The sequence below is a fragment of the Dioscorea cayenensis genome, chromosome 5 (assembly GCF_009730915.1).
Source record: "Dioscorea cayenensis subsp. rotundata cultivar TDr96_F1 chromosome 5, TDr96_F1_v2_PseudoChromosome.rev07_lg8_w22 25.fasta, whole genome shotgun sequence".
In the NCBI taxonomy this organism is placed as follows: domain Eukaryota; kingdom Viridiplantae; phylum Streptophyta; class Magnoliopsida; order Dioscoreales; family Dioscoreaceae; genus Dioscorea; species Dioscorea cayenensis.
In genome coordinates this window covers 29,988,427-30,007,793 of record NC_052475.1, presented here as the reverse complement: position 1 = coordinate 30,007,793, position 19,367 = coordinate 29,988,427, and the positions used below count along the sequence as shown (strand labels likewise).

The 19,367-nt window shown below is 36.5% G+C and overlaps 3 protein-coding genes across 3 annotated transcripts; all 3 read right to left on the bottom strand.

Annotated features, from left to right (window-relative positions):
* Positions 1 to 3,849: 3,849 nt before the first annotated feature.
* Positions 3,850 to 7,658, bottom strand: LOC120261918 (protein GAMETE EXPRESSED 1). The gene is made up of 8 exons (XM_039269937.1): positions 7,490 to 7,658; positions 5,796 to 6,293; positions 5,126 to 5,713; positions 4,910 to 5,036; positions 4,628 to 4,814; positions 4,388 to 4,544; positions 4,218 to 4,291; positions 3,850 to 4,117 (listed from the first exon to the last, which is right to left on the bottom strand). Exons 2-8 carry the CDS (start codon positions 6,278 to 6,280, stop codon positions 3,903 to 3,905), a joined length of 1,833 nt encoding a protein of 610 aa, XP_039125871.1. The 5' UTR covers positions 6,281 to 6,293; positions 7,490 to 7,658; the 3' UTR covers positions 3,850 to 3,902.
* A 1,805-nt stretch (positions 7,659 to 9,463) lies between these two features.
* On the bottom strand, positions 9,464 to 11,397 carry LOC120262000. Its single transcript, XM_039270037.1, has 4 exons — positions 11,347 to 11,397; positions 10,922 to 11,221; positions 10,054 to 10,191; positions 9,464 to 9,985 (listed from the first exon to the last, which is right to left on the bottom strand). The coding sequence occupies exons 1-4, from the start codon at positions 11,347 to 11,349 to the stop codon at positions 9,791 to 9,793; spliced, it is 636 nt and encodes a 211-aa protein (XP_039125971.1). The 5' UTR covers positions 11,350 to 11,397; the 3' UTR covers positions 9,464 to 9,790.
* Positions 11,398 to 15,583: 4,186 nt separating this feature from the next.
* On the bottom strand, positions 15,584 to 19,150 carry LOC120261237 (receptor protein kinase TMK1). Its single transcript, XM_039269031.1, has 2 exons — positions 16,727 to 19,150; positions 15,584 to 16,369 (listed from the first exon to the last, which is right to left on the bottom strand). The coding sequence occupies exons 1-2, from the start codon at positions 19,062 to 19,064 to the stop codon at positions 15,840 to 15,842; spliced, it is 2,868 nt and encodes a 955-aa protein (XP_039124965.1). The 5' UTR covers positions 19,065 to 19,150; the 3' UTR covers positions 15,584 to 15,839.
* Between the last annotated feature and the right edge of the window lie 217 nt (positions 19,151 to 19,367).

Below are 19,367 nucleotides of genomic sequence, written 5' to 3'. Positions count from 1 at the left end.
ACATGAGGTACAGTCAAAAATAACCTGACAGCCATAATCAGTAAGCTGACTAACAGACATAAGGTTCATGGATAAACGAGGAGCATGAGATACAGAGGAAATAGAGAAGAAAGTAGAAGAAAAATGGCCAGTAGAGGAAATAGGAAGCAGGGTGCCATCAGCAGTACGAACACGTGTAATATGTAATGGTGGACGAGAATGATGAAGATAAGTAGCATCAGGAGTCATGTGAAGAGAAGCACCAGAATCAAGAAGCCATAGAGGACAGGAACTACCTGGAGCAGGAGGTGGAACCTGAGCTGACCGTGCATGACCAGTGGGATTCGCGAGGTGAGACTGCTGAAACTGGCGAAACATCGCCAACAACTGATGATCAGCAGGAGACAGAGATGAAGAAGATGATGTAGCCGGAGATGGTGGAGCAGGAGAGCCCTGAACAGAATGAACCTGTTGGTTGGAGTGAGGCAGCGGTAGAAGAGCTGGTGAAGGAACAGCACGGGGAAGTCCACGCTGCTTCTTCCGACATTCACGCTCAAGATGACCAAACATGCCACAGTAGTGACAAACCATACTGCGTTTCGGCCGTGTAGAAGAAGAAGGCCGAGATGAGACAGAAGGTGCCGGGGGTCGAGTAGATGAAAACGAAGAGACTGGAGAAAGGCGAGGGGCAGCAAGAGCACTACCTCCCCCTGTAATAGAAGCCCGGAGACGGGTTTCCTCAGCACGAACAAAAGTGAAGGCATCATCCAAAGAGTAGACCGAGGGGGCATGCAGTAACTGAGCCCGAGTTTGCTCAAACTCAGGACGAAGGCGCATAATGAACTCATACATACGCCGTGTCCCATCATGACTACGGCGACGAGAGCAAGACTCAGAACAAGTAAGGATCTGGGCAGCATGAGCAGCACAATAAGGAGGAGTCAGAGCATCAATCTGACGCCATAAGGCACAATACCGACTATAGAACTGGTCGACAGTATCCTCGCCCTGCTGAAGACTAGAGAGAGTCTGATATAATGTGTAAAGTTGCGCCTGACTGGAACCACAGTAGCGACGCTCAAGATAATCCCACATCTCCCGAGCAGTGGGAAGGTCAGCAATCTGAGTACGAATATCAAGAGTGACCGTCTGACAAATTATCATCTTAGCTGTAGAATCATCAGCAGCCCATTTCTCAAACTGCTGCTCAAAGGCCGTGAGAAGGATAGAGGCCTCGGTGGAAGAAATGGTGTCAGGAATAGAAGGAGCAGAAGGGGCAGTACTAGTACCGTCAACGTGACGAAGAACGCGAATGCCATCGAGAATCCGCTTGAGAGTGAGCCGCCATGCAATGTAGTTGGTGCCATCAAGTACAACATCTGAATGATGGAGATTGCGATGACGCATCTCAGATAGCACCCCACTGAATCCATAGCCATCCATATTTAATTATAGATATAATAATAATAATAATAATAATTTTTCCTCTTCTTTTTTTTTAATCACAAGTGTACAGTGATAATCAAATCCATGTGTTTGTTTTTGAGGACAGAGAGCATCTTTGAGCTTGGCATCATCTGTTTGGAAAAAGGCACAAAGCCTTGATTCAAGGAAATGGAAAATGGAGGGCTGGTGAGATGATTTTGATTTTCCCGTGAGCGGGAGGGCCGGGCGCTGGGGTCAGGGGTCAAGGTGAGGCCGAGGCCGGGCCAGAGGGAGCGGGGGTCAGGGCTGGGCCGGGTGGCGGAGTTAGGCGGGGTCAGGTGGTGGTCAGGGCAGGTCTGGGTCTGCGAGGTCTGGACGGGGCCGGGTGGTGCTGGGCGGCGGAGTTGGCGGGGCTGGGCAGATCTGGGCGGAGAGGAGAGGAGAGGCTAGCGGGGAGGCGGGGGAGGGGGCCAGTGGTCGAGGCGAGGGTCAAGTGGGGAGGAGGAGGGCCGTCGTGGCGGGGCTAAGTGGCGAGGGTCGAGGGAGAAGGGGTAGGCTAGCATGGGTCGGGCCGTGAGGTCAGGCAGTGGGGCGTTTTTGGTATGTATGTATGAATTAGAGAAGAAAGGAAGAGGTGTAAGAAAAGAGGGAAGAAGAAAGGACTGGCCGGAGAGATGGCCGGAGAGGTGGCCGGAGAAGAAAACCTAGTCTGATACCATGTTAGAAGAAGTAAGAATGAAAAAGGAGAAGAAGAAGTAGATCAGTTGCATGTTTCATATATACAACTAGTGATCATGGGGCTTCATATAGAAGCTAAATGTACAGGTATACGTATGTATATATATACATACATCTAATATACATACATATATCTAACAATAACATTAATTTGGTTTGGATACTGTTATTATGATGTGTGTACTACATTTACCTTATATATATGATTTTCATCCAAACAAAAATATTGACCAATAATATATATATATATATAATACCCTATATACCTATCGTGAAATATGCTCTTCTTGGTCCTCACAAAGTAAGAAAATAATAAACAATATCAAAAGAACACAATATATATATATATATATATAATTACAATTCTTACCAATATTCTTCACATTCAAATATATAGCCTCAGATCAACAAGTCAACCATGTGCTTTGTTAAAGTTGTTTAGAGTTTGGATCGGATCAACCATGAATACATTGTTGGTCTAGTCCGTGAATCATATCATGTCTCTTTGGGTTGTTGACCGGTCAACCATGTGCTTTATTTAGAATCTCTGGTCGGATCAACCATTGATACATTGTATTTGTTGGTCTAGTCCGTAATTCATATGCAAAACCAGATCGTCATGACTCATGACCATCTAAAATAAATTGTTGCTGTGCTGATTTTTAAATATAGAGATTTTTGTTTAAATAATTAAACAAAATTCAGCCTAATTAAAAGTATCTGGATTTGTGTTGTGCGTTTATTAGCCCAAGGGCCAATGGCATCTTTCCTCACCCAAATGCATCAAGGCTTGTGAAATAAATCACATCAAATCAATAAATGAAAACAGAGATTTTATGGATTGCCAAACCAAAGTTACACTTTTCTGTTGGCTTATTAATGAAAGCAAAATTCTCTCTTTCTAATCTTGCAAAGAGAGATTATAACTTCCAAATATGACAAATACTTGAGTTCTGTGTTTTAAAAACTCAGAAAAACAGTTGACCATCTCCTGTTACATTTTGATTTTACTAATCGCATTTGGGCTTTTTTGCATGCTTAATCTCAACTTTCATTTGCTTCCAAACTCACACCTACTTTCAACAGCATCGATTTTATTTAAAATCTCTCATATGCTTCTTGTCTGGTTTTCCGTAGCTAGAAACTGGACTCGCCAAATTTCCAATGATTTCATTCCGCGCTCTCTCAATTTCCTGAGCGGCAGATCAGCTGATCTCATCAACAACTTGGCCCCCACTCAAACCCAAGAGCGATCCTCCTTTGTTTGACTGAGATAACCTTTATTGCCTCTTAGTGGGTGGTCTTTCGCTGGTATTTCTTTGTTTTTATCTGTTGTGGTTCTCGGATTGTTACACCGTTGGTGATGCACTCTTATTAACCTGTTTGTCTTTGTTGTTTTGTGGTTTTGGTTTTTTCCGTTTTCTTCTTTGTTTTTTTGTCTGTTTGTGTTATATGTTCGTTATTCCTGTTTTTCAACTAAATTTATGATTTATCCACCTTATTTAAAAAAAAAGAAAAAAAAAGAAAATCATATTATCCCTCTCATAAAATTATGCATCCCTAATTTCCTTTGACAAGGCAATTAGAGAAATCTATGCAAATAATGAAAAAAAACCTATGAACTCCATCACGGTTTTTATCAATTAATGATACAAATATATTATAATTATATATATATGTAAATTTTCAATTACAAGTCTTCATTAATATGGTATATATATTTTCTTCTTAGTAATAATTTTTTAAAAATATTTAAAATGTCAAGAGTATAATTTGGGTAACCGTCTTCGTGGCCGGAGATCATACTTTCTTGTAATCGAAGTGGTAATGGAATTTTCAGAGACTTCCTCTGGAAAAATATAATTAGGATCCATTTTACTATCAACATCTTCAAGCAACTCCTTGTCAATCCATGAATATTGGCTCAAATTGCTGCTGCAGCTATCAGTTTCAATACTCACAGACAATAACTTCCCTGCCTGCATGCAAAGAACAATTGATATTGATACGTTATGTAAGTACTGGCACAATGCAAATGATACATAAATAATAAAAAAATTGTTCCAAGTGCCAACCTGAGTTTAACTCCATGATGTTAACCTTATCAATTAATTTCTGTAACAATTGATGGTTCAATACTTCATAATCTCTGCAGAATTCACAAGATAATTTTGCTGTCATGCTTCTAGAATTGTATTTGTGGAAACAAATTAAATTGATGTTTGCACATACATAACATGCATACCTGTAAGTGAAGATTGCATATATGAGCTGGATAGAGGCAACTGCAAGAAACGAGGATCTAGCAACAAAGACTTGTGATGTTATCCAAGTTTGTTGGAGTAAATCACCGTCACTCAGTCGAATTATCACAAGTTCTAGCACGAATGTTATGCAGAGTCCTGCAGAAGAGTAATAGTGTAGTTGGTTATATGCTCAGAAAAAATGTTATTTGAATGACCAATGAGTAAGAAAAAATGCATACCTATATAAAGGCGTGCTCTAATGCTGAATGTCTGCTTTGTGCTTGTAAGCATGTAAAGAAGAAATATCACACAAGAATAAAAAAGAAATGATTTAATGAAGCGAGATTCTGCTAAGAAGGTGTTATGTAATGTGAAGAGCTTCTCGAGAGCAGCAAAAACATTAGCTTGTTTCTTTTCAAACTCCTCCTGCACATCAGAAAGTAATCCAATCCAATTTGGAAATGTTAGTGTTTTCATAATGAAGAAAGCGAGGCAAGATCAGAAGTGGGATATGTACAGACCTGAGCAGACAATATTGATTGTGAATTTTGGATTAGACGATCATGAGCGTGCTGAATTTGTTCTTGTTTCTTAAGAAGTTCTGCTTGTTGCTTCTCTCCAAACTCAGCTAATTTTTGTAAGGCATCCCTATTATACAAGTTCAAAAAAATCAGCGATAATTCAATATTCCCAACCTGCATTTTAATAGAACAATATAGTATTTCTAAATGCAGTACCTGCTTTCTTGAAGAGCTTGAGATTGAAATTTTGTAAGGAAATCAAGACCTTGAAGGGCTGTCGCTTGTCCATCGAGAAGCTGCCTTTGTCTGTCCAAGGACATACCAGCAACATTACCAATATCATTAGCGGTGCTTTGAAGATCTTTCATCTTTGAAGACATCGAGACTCCGATTTCCACTATCTCCTTTTCAATCTCAACTGTTTGTACCCTTACTTTGTCAATTCCATCACCCAAACTCTCATATGATTCTCGCACCAAAGCCATCCCTGACTCCAAATTCACCTTCAGCTCAGTCTGCCTTTCTTGTAACTCCGACTGAGAAGCTGATATTCCTCTTGACTGCTCAAAAATAGCTTCCGAGTGCTTCAAAACATCCTGAATCTTGGAGTCAATCTCCCTTGATGTTTGAGCCATTCGTTCTGTTTTAATATCTATAGAAGTTAATGAGTCATGAATCTCACTAGAACCTTGAAGCAATTTCTCCGACTTATCCATGATTGAATTCAATTGAGTCTCTGCAAATCTAGCTGACTTGGCCAACCCATTGACCAATCTCTCTGTATCATGCTTGAATGCGCTAGCCCTGCACAAAAAAAATCATGTACATTATCACAAACTCACTAAAAGCAATACAAGAAACTATTTCAAGATGCTTCACACTTAACTGTAATTGGTGGCAGATAGAGTTTGTCTCAAGAAAAAACTCGAGATAAACCTTATGCTCAGCATCATCTAGTTTCTTGAGACATGTAAGCATTTGACCACCAGAATTACAGGAAGGCAATGTTGGCCTCCCTGAGTCCTTCTGGAAGCAGTCGGTGAGGAGCCAGGCCAGTCTTGATTGCTTCTCCTTGTCAGAAAGGATCTCTGAGCAACCGGCGAACAAATTCTGGTACGCGCTTTGCCAACATGAGTTGGAGGACAACAATCTCTCTTTAGCATTTTCAATCAGCTTCACCGCCCTTGGATCATTACCAACATCATCCATGGAAAACTCAGTTACCATTCCGTTTAATGCATTCGTATCACCATGAAAGTGTGGAGGAGGTGTGGAGGAAGCAGAATAAGAAAATGGCCATGAAAGGCCAAAGCTCTGGGTATACAAACATGTCAAAACAAATAGCAGAATTTGGAGACGAAGATTGGTCATGCTGAGGAAAAACCTGAGAGGAAATAATCACTTAGACATGAAAACATTGATCATATTCTAAGATAATGTAGTATGTAGTAGAAAATTAAATTGGATACTTGGGTTTCAGTGTCCTAATACTAGCTACACAAGAATTACAGCTAAATCTGTGAAATTCTCATTAGCTTTAATGAGAGCAAACAAAAGCAAGAAAGTATAATTAGCAAGAAAGTGAGTAAATCATCGTCTCACATATAAAAATTTAAAGAATATATACTGGAAACAGCAGAGGAAAGTGTAATTATGAAAAACAAAACCTAGAAGTCAAATATCATACTTGAATTACCTATAGGAGTTCTTACATGTCAGGCAAAGAATAGAATTGAACTAACTCAATTAAGCAATACGTGTGATTTTCATTAATGTGAAACACAATGTACAATAGGACATCTTTGTGTTGATCCTCATACCAGAGCCTAGCAAGCCAGAAAAGAAACCAGCGTGATAAAGCACCACAGACTATACTATTTAATATATTTCTCTCTGTAATTAATATGAAAGATTCTCTGACAGCACGCAAGAGTTTTCCCTCCAAGGATTGTCCACATTTTTCCAATATATATATATATATATATATATATACACACACACACACAAAAATTCATTAGTTAGCAGTCTTCATTTTTTTCAATATGCCAAATTCTTGACCTTCAAAGTTTAAATTGATCACCATATCTTTTATTATCACAAACCAACACAGATGATTACTTGAACAGTTATAAATGAATTGGTTCTTTTCTGATAAAATTTCGGTACAAGCTTCACAAATACATCAACCGTTGTAACGAATTAGTTAATTCCTAGCAAACATTCAACACAAAATTCACAGATACATCAAACAAGAGAACCTTATATTTGTCTTATGAGAAATTTCTCTGAAAGCAATATCAGCATCTCAGTATATGGAAAAATATTCAATATAAGAAAATTGTTTATTTAAAAAAAAAAAAACAACTCACTGACAACAATAATAATGTTTCTATGATTAAACGCTGGTAAACCATTAACAACTTGATATAGTAAAATCATTTGAATAACATCAAGAATCAATATCCATCAACAAATTCAACCAATGACTGAGTGAAGATAAAATCATAAAAAACAAACAGGAAAATTAACAATCAAAAACACTTTAAAAAAAAAAAAAAGGAATGGAACACTATCAATTACCGGAAACGAAGTCTGAGCTGAGCAAGATCGGATTGTGAACGGCCGGCCACTGGGGTTCACAGATCCAAACACCGAAGAGGAAAACTAGGGTTTATAAAGAGGAAGGGATTAGGGTTCTCATCCGAAGAGGTCCAGTCCAGCAGGGCAACGACACCAAGAGACGCTTCCCTTCTTTTGGCGCCCTCTCAAGCACTGTTCTTAACCGACTTGCTTTTTATACCGCAACTACCCTTTTTTTTAAATTGGAAATTCTTACCGTCAACACCCTGCTTTAGTTTTATATTATTACATACAACCCCAAAATATTTGACTACTTAATTTTTTTTTTTTTTTACCATTTTATTGTATTTTTAGTTATCACCTTTAAGAAACTTTTATCTTTGACAGAAAAAATAATGGTTATTATTTATTAATCACTGATCAAGAAATTGGTATTTGAGAGGTTGTATTTTTTTATTATTATTATTATTTTTGTTAAGAAAACGATAAGTGCTATATAGATTAGGGGCGTGCATACAGATTGAAAATTAATTGTCTAACCCGCACACCCTTAATCGGGGACGAGAGGTTAATAAATGTAAAAAATGACTTGCTCTTAGTTGCAACCCTATGAACTATCTAACTTTCTATCTGATCTCCTGCTCTGTCCTTACTTCTCACGATGTCTACAATGTAGGAGACTTTCATACTTCAATTGATCAATGGGGGAGAGAATACAATTTTCTCAACTTAAATATAATAAAAAAAATATTAATATAAGTAGCTTTTTAACCTAACATAAGATTTTTTTTTTTTAAGATGAGAAAAAGCAAAGAACTTGGAAAAGTTGACAATTGTCATTATCTTCCCTGGTTATAAGTCTTCACCTGATGATCAGTTACCATTATTATTTCCAATGAGTCTTAAAGTCAATATTTTTTTATTATCTTACCATCGTTTTGATTGTTTGTAGAACTTTGCCATTCTTTAAAATCTTATTTTTGTCTTTATTTAATTTTCAATTTATTTAATATTTTTCAAAAATAAATGTAAGATTCTTAAAGAATTTATACGGTAAGAAATAATAGTTTTTGAACTCTCCTTTAACTAGTAACTTTTTGCTTGATTTAGTTGATACATTTATATTAAAGTCCTACATTTGCAAATTATTGAAGATTGATAACTTTTATTTCATAATAATATAAATGTATTTGTATTAAATAATAAATTAACACAAAATTCTGGTATAATACAATCCATGACATATAAAATAAACTAATACCCAGATAAATGAAACCAAACAATTCTTCTAGCAAGCAAACCACCACTCTCCTTTTACTTGATTTAAGTATTTTAAAATACAAACAAATTAATACAAACCAAAATCTCCATGTTATTTCCATAACTAAATTGTGACACCAATATTGTTTAATGTTTTTGATAAATCTGTAAATATAAAAAAACTTTCAATACATACACATATTTATGGTCCAATTTTTATATTTCCAAAAGTCTAACAATGAAAATCATAAATTAATTAAAAAGAAAATAAAAAATTTCCTCTACTCTCGGCATCTTAGATATAATAAATTGAAGATAGATATGTGGGCCCATTCACTCTACATATCCATTGTAGGTTTTATGGATGGATTTGGCTCTTAAGCTATAATTATATTTAACCCTGTTTTTATTATTATATATTCGTCAATATTATAATTCACAAAATAATTTTGCATTTAATCTTATTATTAATAAAAATTAGTATTTTTTTTTATAAAAAAAAGACAAACCAAGTAATGAATGCACATAAATCACTTTCACGGGTTAAAATTTTAACTCATCTCATCAATAAAAGCATGAACATCATATCATGCACAAAAAGCTCAGTGCGAATAAATAATAACATTGTTGATTAATTTTAAATATTTTATACTTATTTATTTTGTATTTTTAAAATAATACATTAGTAAAATGAGTAAAGTTGAGTAACTTGAGTTGATGCATTATATATATATATATATATTTCGCGGATTCAGATCAAGAAATCGAACCAAACCCGACCCGTTTAGCAACAACAATCCAACGAAATGACGGCACTTAACATCGGAAAACGGGACCCAACGAATCACGGCTGTTTGTCGGCCACCACACCAACCTCTTCCCATCCAACGGCCCAGTTCCAATCAATCATCACACTTCCCCAAACATAAATCCGCAATCACAAAACCCTGCTCAATAAATTAATAATTATTTTCCACCAAATGCCGACATCTTTTAATTTATAGATTTATATATATATATATATAATTTCCCCTTTCAGATTCAGAACAATGGGGCCCTCTTTGGGATGCCTTTACGATCGTTGATCTTTCTCCTCATCGCCACCTCACTCGAATCCGATGGCTGGGGTTCAATTGAGGAAACACAGCACGAGATCTCCTCAGCCGCCTCGTGATCACCATCAAGAGATGAGATTGACGGTGAAGATGGAACCATTTTGGTTGGCCCTTTTGAAACCTGTATTAATGCATTGTATAAACAAAGACGAAATGACTGCAATACCCTTGAGGTTTGTGTTATATTACCTTGCAGGCGATGGAGCAATAACGATTGGGATCAGTGATAGCTCGGCCGCACATCTCACATGATGTGGAAGCTCTCGACGGTTTAGATTGCTTCCTACGTCTAAGTAACACCACCTTCGCATTATTCACTGTGTACGGCTACAAAACCCCCCAAAAAAAAAAAAATTTACATACATATAAATATATAACAATTAGATTTTATATTGAATTTAAAAAATTTCCGCCTAAATTTTAGTTGCTAGAGAATTAATTGTTACTAATTCAAAAGTCCGTGATTTATGATCAGAAAATCTGGAAAAGTTTGAATTTTTTTTAAAAAAAAATCATAACTATTTGAATTGCGATCTTGACAGAAATTTTAAAGTTTTTTAAAGGGTGAAAATAAATTTGTAATTCTTAGAAAAAAAAAAAACAGGGAATAAAATTGAAAAAAAGGGATTTTCATTTCAAGAGACTTTTAAATTGAAAGTGTTAATTCAATGAACTTTGATTAATTAATTTGATGCATAATTAATTCTTTAACATTTGTATTGATGATTGCGAAAAATAAAATCCAATAAATCATTAAACACCAAAAATTAAAAAAGTTAACATTAAATCATAAAAATTACAAAATTGAAGAAAGGAATAAGAATTTTTTTTTTTTTCTTTTCACATTTCGTCACTAAGAATAACATGGAGAATCAAAGAGCTAATCATGCAATTAAAAAAGGACTAAAAAAATTCTCTCCGGATTTTGTTTTAAAAACAAACAAAATCCTTAATAATATTAAATAAATATTAAAAAAATCCCAAATTAATCAAACACACAATAAAATCCACTAAAAAAAATCGAAATTACTTCCAAAAAAAAATAAAAATCTCAAACCTGAACACCGGAGCAATCCAAGAGGCTCTGCATGTCAAGAATTCGAATTACATCCTGATAGATATATCGCCGGATCTGAAGGATCTTATGCGATCGATGACCACCGGACGGCCGCGCCGGCGAAACCAAGCAGTGAGAGCACATACAGAGGTCACAATCGATGCAGTAGATGTTCATCTCACTCTTCCGAGCACTCCGATGATCCTCACAAACCCTAAAGAACTTCTTCTTCAGCAGCGATCCAAGCCATTTGGGGTTCTTCCGATCCTTCAGCTTCTTGAATTGCAAACCAAATCCCGCCTTCAATTCATCCCCAACAAAACCATGAGAAAAAAAAAACATGCAAAATCTCTGCAAAATCGGATGAATTTATTGCAAAACAACGTTTGAATTACAAGAATTTGAGAGAATTCGCAAAGATTTACCATTTTTCTTGGCGGCGAGAATCAGAGAAAGAGGGATAAAAGAGAGCAAAAGCTTGGGATGTGATGATGGTTTTGGAATTTATAGAGAGGTTCAGGGTTTTGGGGGAAACGTTTTCCAAAAACGATATTGAGAATGGGAAACGAGTGTTTATAATCCAACCACTAAAAAAACGCCACGTGGTGATTGAAGCATCTTAATCGTTCATTTCCAATTTTTGAAAATATATTTAATGATTTAATAAATTAAAATAAATTTAGACAATTTTTTCATGGATATGTGAAAATCTTTCTTTTGTTTGTTTTTTTTTTCTGTAATTTTCATATATGGAAAGATGTTGTGTTCTTTTGCCTAAATTTATTCATAACATAAATAAGGAAAGTATTAAATTAAGGAAAGTAAGGAAAGTATTTAGGTAAAATATAATTACTCCATAAATAAGTGAAATAAATAAATAATAACATAAGTCATAAATCCCATGTGTACGTTAAAACACGTGATGAAATTGAATCTTTAAATATTTTTTCATAATTGTTGATTCTTCTCAACAAAGTTCACTACATGTCCCAAAGATAAATTAAAAAAAATAAAAATAACACAATAGCTTCAGAAGATTGACAATACAGCATATATATGAGATATGTAATTCTACTATATTATTAACTCCATAAATATAAAAAAATAATAAGAAATTTCTATTTATAAAATTTATTAATACCTATTTTTGTACAATAAGTATAGAAAACTTACAATCAACCCTCATTTTCTAAAAAAATAAAAATCTTACAATTTAGATTGTGAGTTTAGTCTAGATGCACCATTACTTGCACTAATTTTCGGAGTTTTAAAGTGCAACAAAAAAAAATTGTCTCAATGCGATGTCTTTGTGATCATGAATTAATATATATATATAAATATATATATATATCTTGATTGCATTGCATTACAAGATAACGGTTTTTTTTTTGTAATTTAGAGTTACTATAAAAATATCATACAAAACATATTTCTCACTATGTTGAGTTTAAGTGCATTTTATGTTATTATATATTATTTTATTATTTAAATGAGGTTACTATATAAAATTTTGTATTTCCCATGGAATATATAATTTTAAAAAAATATCAATAAGCTATGTATTTAACCTCAAGACATTTGATTAAGTAGAGAAATGAAATATATTATATAATTTTAAATTTTCCCAAGGTTTATACTGTAAAATGTTTTTTTTATTTTTAATAAAAAAAGTAAATAAAATACACCACATTTGGTATTCTATTCAAAGGGGGAAAAACGCACTCAATGCGAGAGAGAGAGAGGTTAATGAGAGCTAAAGGATAGGAGCGGGAACCGAGAAACGATCTCAGCCGTCCATCTCAACAGTGTATTTCTTTTTGAAACTCTAAAAAGTGACCTGAGCCGTCGGATACAGTTGGTCGTAGGTTTCACGTGATGAACGGTCCTAATAGTGGTTCAGTGGGGGGGACTGACACGTGTCAAAAAGAGAGAGGAGTCCGCAAGATGTTGGGTGGGCCCTTCCATCTATTGCACATTTTCCCGCCAATTCGAGCGAAATTCACGCACTCACTTCAGTAGGCTTGCGGCGCTCTGTATGGCCACCACCACCACCACCGACTGGGTTTATTCCATTATTGAATATATTTTTATTTAAGGGCTTATATGTAAAATAATTTTAATTTTAAATATTTTCAGTTCATGTTCAAAAGAAAAGGTAAAAACTGGTTTATATATTCAACAAAACTCAGTATGACTTCAATCAGATTTCGAATCAATCTATAATATCAAATCAAGTTAGTTATTCGTCTTTGTTTACCTTGATTATTAAAGAAGTTTTGAATCTTCTCTTTTCTACTTTATTTAATCTGTTATTTATATTTGATGTCTTGTATTTGGTGTCCATGTCTAATACTCTCTCTGTTTTTTTTATCTATCGTGAATAATCTAATCTCACATACCAAAAAATTTGGTTATTTCATATAATTTAATAAAAAAATTAGTATTTTTTTTAAAATTACCCATAATTTATATTTTCGTATTTCTATTGTATTAAATTAAAAAAAAAATTAAATAGAGTGTTAGGGTAATTTTGAAACAAAATAATTACCAAATATATATAAAACTCATATATCTTTAATCCGTTTGTAAGATTTTTTTTTTCTTGAATAAATTGTTACATTTTATTTTAGTTTATTTTTTAACAAATAAAAACTAAGGCCATTATTTAAGAGAAGTCATGGGTTTGCAGATTACGAGTAGAGTTAATATTTCAACACCACATGTCTTCCTGAAATGAATATTTTACGGAAAAAAAATCAGTGTCATGAGATTGTTAGCTTGATTTTTTTTATTTATATATAATTGATAATTATAGATATCTTTTAAAATTTGTATTCTCGTTGGAGTCAATGTTCAGTGGCCAAGAAGTCGATTTTAAAAATAAAATGGAATTTGTTCTGCTAATTTCTTTCTTTGACATTAATAGTTGATGGGCTAATGGGTTGAGAAGTTAAGGGCCCAATCTTAATTGAATATTATAATAAAATTGCAAACCAATCATTCATCTTATAATTTATTATCCCGTAAAAACTTCAAATTAACACTAAGTAAAAATTATGTATTCTAATGATATTAAAATCAAGTATTTCATTTACATCATTTTTTATTATTTTTAAATTTATTTTGAAAAATATGGGCAATCAATGATTGAAATCTTGATAACTGATTAGTGATTAGGGAACGAAATGATATTAATTGAAGTTTTAATATTAATTGTGATTTATATTAGATTGATAAATGTTGTAGATTATTAATTTTTTTTATTTATGTAAAGTCGGGACATAAAAGTTTGAGATTTAAATTAAATTTTTTTAATATTAACCATAAAAAAAAATCACGAAATGGGAGATTTAAACACATCCCCGCATGAAATGAGCACCTTATACATATAAACGGCACTAGTAAATTAAAAGATTGTTGACTGAGTCACCAAAATACTTATATTTCTTCATGAAATTTATATATTTTGCATATGTGTGTAATGAAATCATGCATACATATGTTATGTTACATCTAAAAAAAGACGATTTAAAAAAAATAAAATAAAAATAATAGTGAACAAAGTTTTTAAGAAAGAAAAGGTTTTTTTGCCATAATTATATATGATACGAATGCACTAGCGTTATGTGGAATGATATATTTAAATAGAGAGATAATTATGGTCTTCTTTAAGAAAATATAAAAAACAATCATATAATTATAAAAATATTGAAATGAGTGAGAATAAGGCATGCTCCAATTTAGTTAATATAATGCAGCGGATGTAGTTCCTTGATTGAAGCAATCTAAAAATGTAAACTAAAAATGAAAATTAAAAAAAGAAGAGATATAAATAAATAAATAAATAAATAACAGCTCATAAATGGTGTCAATGTTGAATAACAGCCTTCATCCACCAAACACTACGAAATACTAAAAGTTTCACACACACCCATTCACAGGGTGTCCTTTGGATGCAATTTTTTGGCTTTTTGCCTCTAGTGGGCCCCACTATTTAAAAAAAAATTAAAAAATCTTCGTTTTAATATATTATTTATATTTATAATTAATTTTTAATAAAATAATTTGTGAAGAATGTATATTCGGTTGATTTTTCCTTTTGAAATATTTAGAGTAAAGTATGAGATGGACAACTAGAGCCAGAACAAAATTAGATGGATATACATCATACATGTTATGAAGATTCTGATTTACAAGTTTATCTTTCTTAAAAAGTATTCTCAAATGATTAGTTGCACCACAAACCCATAAAGCTTGAGACTTGGCTAAACTTTTTTATATTCATAAACATGGTGAGCTGGACCACTTCCACCAAACTAGATGATAATGTCCAACAAATCTTTAAAAAAAAAAATCCAAAAAAATAATATATATATAGTTTAATAAAATTTTAAAAAAAAACTCTGATTATTAATCTTTCCTACAATTGAGTAATTTATACAAATAATTTTTTTTTAAAAAAAATACAAATCCACCATAAATCAAGCTCCAAATGGAATGATATCATGTTGGAGATATGTTGTCTCAACAAATTTTGTTAACATTTTATTGGCAAATCACTATCAATGACACATAACATAACATGCAAATGCAACAAAGCAGAGAAAGAAGCTAATTGTCATTTTCATGGAAAACACAAAAAGAGTTCCATAATTCTCAACACTCATTTTTCTCAATCCTTTTGATAACTTGTCAAACAAAAACAGAATCAATCAAGCAACAAATAAGAGAAGAATAATTTAAGGAAATACATATCACCAGCATTGCTTAAAGTAATTTAAAAATTAAAAAAAAAAAAAAAGATCAGCATTCATGAACAAAAGGGAGGGAAACAAACTTCCCAAGAGGAAAAAACAATGTCAAACAAGAAACTAAAACAAAGAGAATGGAATGAAAACATTCTGATAATTTTTGTTATCTATCTTCCATCCTCAGAAGTGAATGATTCTGCAAAACCCGGCGGCCTTGTCGGAATGCTAGTTTGTGTGTTATCAACACTAGCTAAAAAGGATGATGTTGCGCCGTCCAAGTGACCGCTATCCTCGAATGCCTGCCATTTCTTGAGAGCTTGAGGCAATGTCATATCGAGATCGATACCATAGCTATCCTCTGAGTCAGGATCGGATGGCTTCCAGAGTTCGGCGAGGGAGGAGAGCACATTGACAGCATGCCCCATGTCCGGCCTCTGGTACGGTTCTCTTGCACAACAATGACCAGCAAGCTCTGCAACGGTGCTAATGGTCACGAGGGTCTCTTCATCGACATCGATTGTAGGATCAATTGCCTTCTTGAATGTGTCCTTGTTGAGCTGCATTCGACGAAACCATGTTACTAGATGCACACTTTCCTCCGGTTGAGTCTCATCTAATGCCTTTCTACCGGTGATCAACTCCATGAGTATCACTCCGAAGCTGAAAACATCAGCCTTCGTTGTCACTCGCCCGGTTACTGGCCCAAATTGATCAAGAATTTGTTAGCACAAGGCTAATGTAAATCAATTCAATTACATAACAATGTATGGTTATCCATCAATACTTGTAACTTATACAATGTTAACAAACAATGACAAAGAAATATATCAAACACATTGACAAACAATTGCATCCTATTTGACAAAATATGGTTGTCAGTCAAACACAAAGGATAACGCAATCAATCAATCAATCAATCCTTGCAACTTATATTCAACGTTAACAGACAATGACAGTGCAATATATCAAGCACATTCATAAACAATTGCATGCATGCATAAATTCAAATTAGAGGGAAAAAAAAAAAACAAGCCAGACAGGAAAACATGCATACCTGCATACTCCGGAGCAAGATAACCGAAAGTGCCGGCAAGCCTAGTCTCAACAGAGCAACATTTGCCATCGGGCGCAAGTCGAACAAGACCGAAATCAGCAACCTTAGCCTTCATATCATCTCCAAGGAGAATATTAGATGGCTTAAGATCTCTATGAATAAAACTCTGATGTGCCAAACTGTGCAAATACTCAACTCCTCTAGCAACATCCAGTGCAATGCTAAGCCTCTTTTTCCATTCCAATGGTTTTAATCCCTCTTCCTTCCAATCAAACAGATGCCTACTAAGTGTCCCTTGAGGCATATACTCATAAACCAAGAGCCTCTCATTGCCATCCAAACAATATCCAAGAAGAGAAACCAAATGCCTGTGTCTCACCTTGGTGAGCACTGCTATTTCAGACTTGAACTCATTGAGTCCCTTGTTTCCCATAACTCCGGCCTCCATCCTCTTTACCGCTATCTTCGTGCCATCATGGAGCTCCCCTTTGTACACGGTGCCGAATCCTCCCCTGCCTAAGATGTTCTCCTCACTGAAGTTATTAGTAACATTCCTCAATACTTGAATTGAGATCACCATGTTCCCTGCCTCAACTACATGGAGATCACTTGGTCCACTGCTTGTCCTGCTATAAGTCTCACTTGCTGCCGTGCCACCACCGTTGATGCTAGAGCTCGCTACAGTGACCTTCAAGGTCTCCGGGTCAGAACCTGAATGCCGGGGATGGATCACAGTAGTGTTTGGGCTTTGAACTCGTCGGAAAGGTTGCTGCTTTCTCTTGTAATAGCAAAAGCCAAGCAATCCAACAACGCAAAGAGCACAAACGCCGGCGAGCACCGAACCAACAATGATACCCACATGAGAAGAAGATGATGAGGACTTTTTCTCTCCATTATCACCGCTCCCTCCCTCACCGGCGACAGGACCCTTCCCACCACTTGGTTCACTACCGTTCGCCGGAGTTCTTCCAGCGGCATCCTTGCCAATCCCTGGATTGCCTTTAGTGTTCACAAGCACATTCTGGCGAAAGCTGGGAACTTTACCCTGTAAGGAGTTGTTAGACACGTCCAGCTCTTTCAACGACGGAATTTGAGCGAGCGCCGGAGGAATGCTGCCGGTGAGATGATTACTAGAAAGCAGCAACTTTTGCAGAGAGGTCAGCGAAGCGAAAGCTGGGGAGATACTACCGTTGAGTCCCATCTTCTGAAAGTTCACCACTGTGATATTCCCTCCGGCGTCGCAAGAGATGCCAAGCCAACCATCACAAGCGTCATTCCCCTTCCAACTCTCTGCGAGCTTCTCGGGGTACTCGAAGCCCCCAGCAACGGTCAACAGTATACTCACTCTAGCATCACAAGCTCCGGGCTTTTCCAAGCAGAAGCTCTCAGAGCTTGCGACAAGATCCAAGGTCTCAACTTGAGGTCTAAACTCCGGCACCGGGCCTTGCAGGAGGTTGTTGGTGAGCGCTACACGTTTGAGCGACGTTAAGGAGGTCAAAGACAGGGGGACCGGGCCGGTGAAGTGGTTGTCACGGAGATTGAGGTCTTGTAGGGCGGTGAGAGAGGAGAAGTTGGGCAAGGGACCGGAGAACTCGTTGGAGTGTAGCCAGAGCTGGGTCAAGTAGGTCATGTTGGCGATAACGTCAATGGTGCCGGAGAGCTGAGAGGGACCACGCTGGTTGTTGAGCCAGAGAGTTTGGAGGGAGGAGGAGGAGAGGGAGAGAGGAAGGGAGCCATGGAGGAGGTTGTAAGCTAAAGCGAGATGGGAGAGGCTTGGGAAGGCAGTGCCGAGGAAGTCAGGGATATGACCATTGATGCTGCAGTTGGTGGCGGAGAAGTTCTGGAGATTGGAGGAAAGGGAATCAGGGAAGGGCCATGGAGAAAAGGGGTTGTCGTCGAGGTAGACGGCGCGAAGAGAGGTAAGGCCGGAGAAGAAGTCGGAGGGGATGGAGGAGAAGGAGTTGGAGTGGAGAAGAAGAGTGTCGAGAGAGGAGAGGGAGGGGAGGGAGGGGAGAGGGCCGGAGAGGCGGTTCGATTGGAACTCCAGATGGGTAATGGCTGTGAGGTTGGACAGGGAGGAAGGGAGGGTGCCGGAGAGAGAGCGGTTGCCGGCGTGGATGGAGGTGACGCGGCCGGAGGAGCAGGAGACGCCTGACCACGTGCAGGGGTCAGCGGAAAGGGACCAGGAGAGGGCGGAACGGGTGGCGCCGGTGGCGCGAGCGAGGTCTAGCATGGCGGCGCGGTCGCCGGCGTCGGTTTGGGACGACGCCGGCGAGAGGATGAAGAGGAAGAGAGGGAGGAGAAGGTGGTGAAGATGGTGGCGGTGAGAGATTGGCATGGTTACCGGGCGGTGACGGGAAGCAAGTCTCGTGAGAAGGGGAAGCGGAGAAGTAGAGCAAGGGAATGAGCTAAAGAGAGAGAGAGGGAACGAAGCTGGGAGGATTAGCTGTGTGGTTCTTAACAGACATATTGACGATATCATGACATGTCATATTATTATTGGTTGTATTATTTAGAAGAAGATTGGAATTTGTAGCGGATCAGTAACCAATGCACATGCAACAGCACATGGGTGGGTCCCGTGGATTGGGCGCCATAACTTGCGGTCTTTTGGTGGTTTTGACCGCACGACAAGGTTAAA

What these genes read in the sequence shown, in the direction of transcription:
- LOC120261918 (XM_039269937.1), bottom strand. Translation starts at nt 6,280, where the DNA reads ATGACCAATCTTCGTCTCCAAATTCTGCTATTTGTTTTGACATGTTTG. An exon ending in TCTATCTGCCACCAATTACA is followed by an intron (nt 5,714 to 5,795) that starts GTTAAGTGTGAA and finishes TTTTTTGTGCAG; the next exon opens with GGCTAGCGCATTCAAGCATG. An exon ending in AATCAATATTGTCTGCTCAG is followed by an intron (nt 4,815 to 4,909) that starts GTCTGTACATAT and finishes TCTGATGTGCAG; the next exon opens with GAGGAGTTTGAAAAGAAACA.
- LOC120262000 (XM_039270037.1), bottom strand. An exon ending in TGGATTGCTCCGGTGTTCAG is followed by an intron (nt 10,192 to 10,921) that starts GTTTGAGATTTT and finishes GGGGTTTTGTAG; the next exon opens with CCGTACACAGTGAATAATGC. An exon ending in ATTGCTCCATCGCCTGCAAG is followed by an intron (nt 9,986 to 10,053) that starts GTAATATAACAC and finishes GCATTAATACAG; the next exon opens with GTTTCAAAAGGGCCAACCAA.
- LOC120261237 (XM_039269031.1), bottom strand. Translation starts at nt 19,064, where the DNA reads ATGCCAATCTCTCACCGCCACCATCTTCACCACCTTCTCCTCCCTCTC. An exon ending in TCTTGCTCCGGAGTATGCAG is followed by an intron (nt 16,370 to 16,726) that starts GTATGCATGTTT and finishes AATTTGGGCCAG; the next exon opens with TAACCGGGCGAGTGACAACG.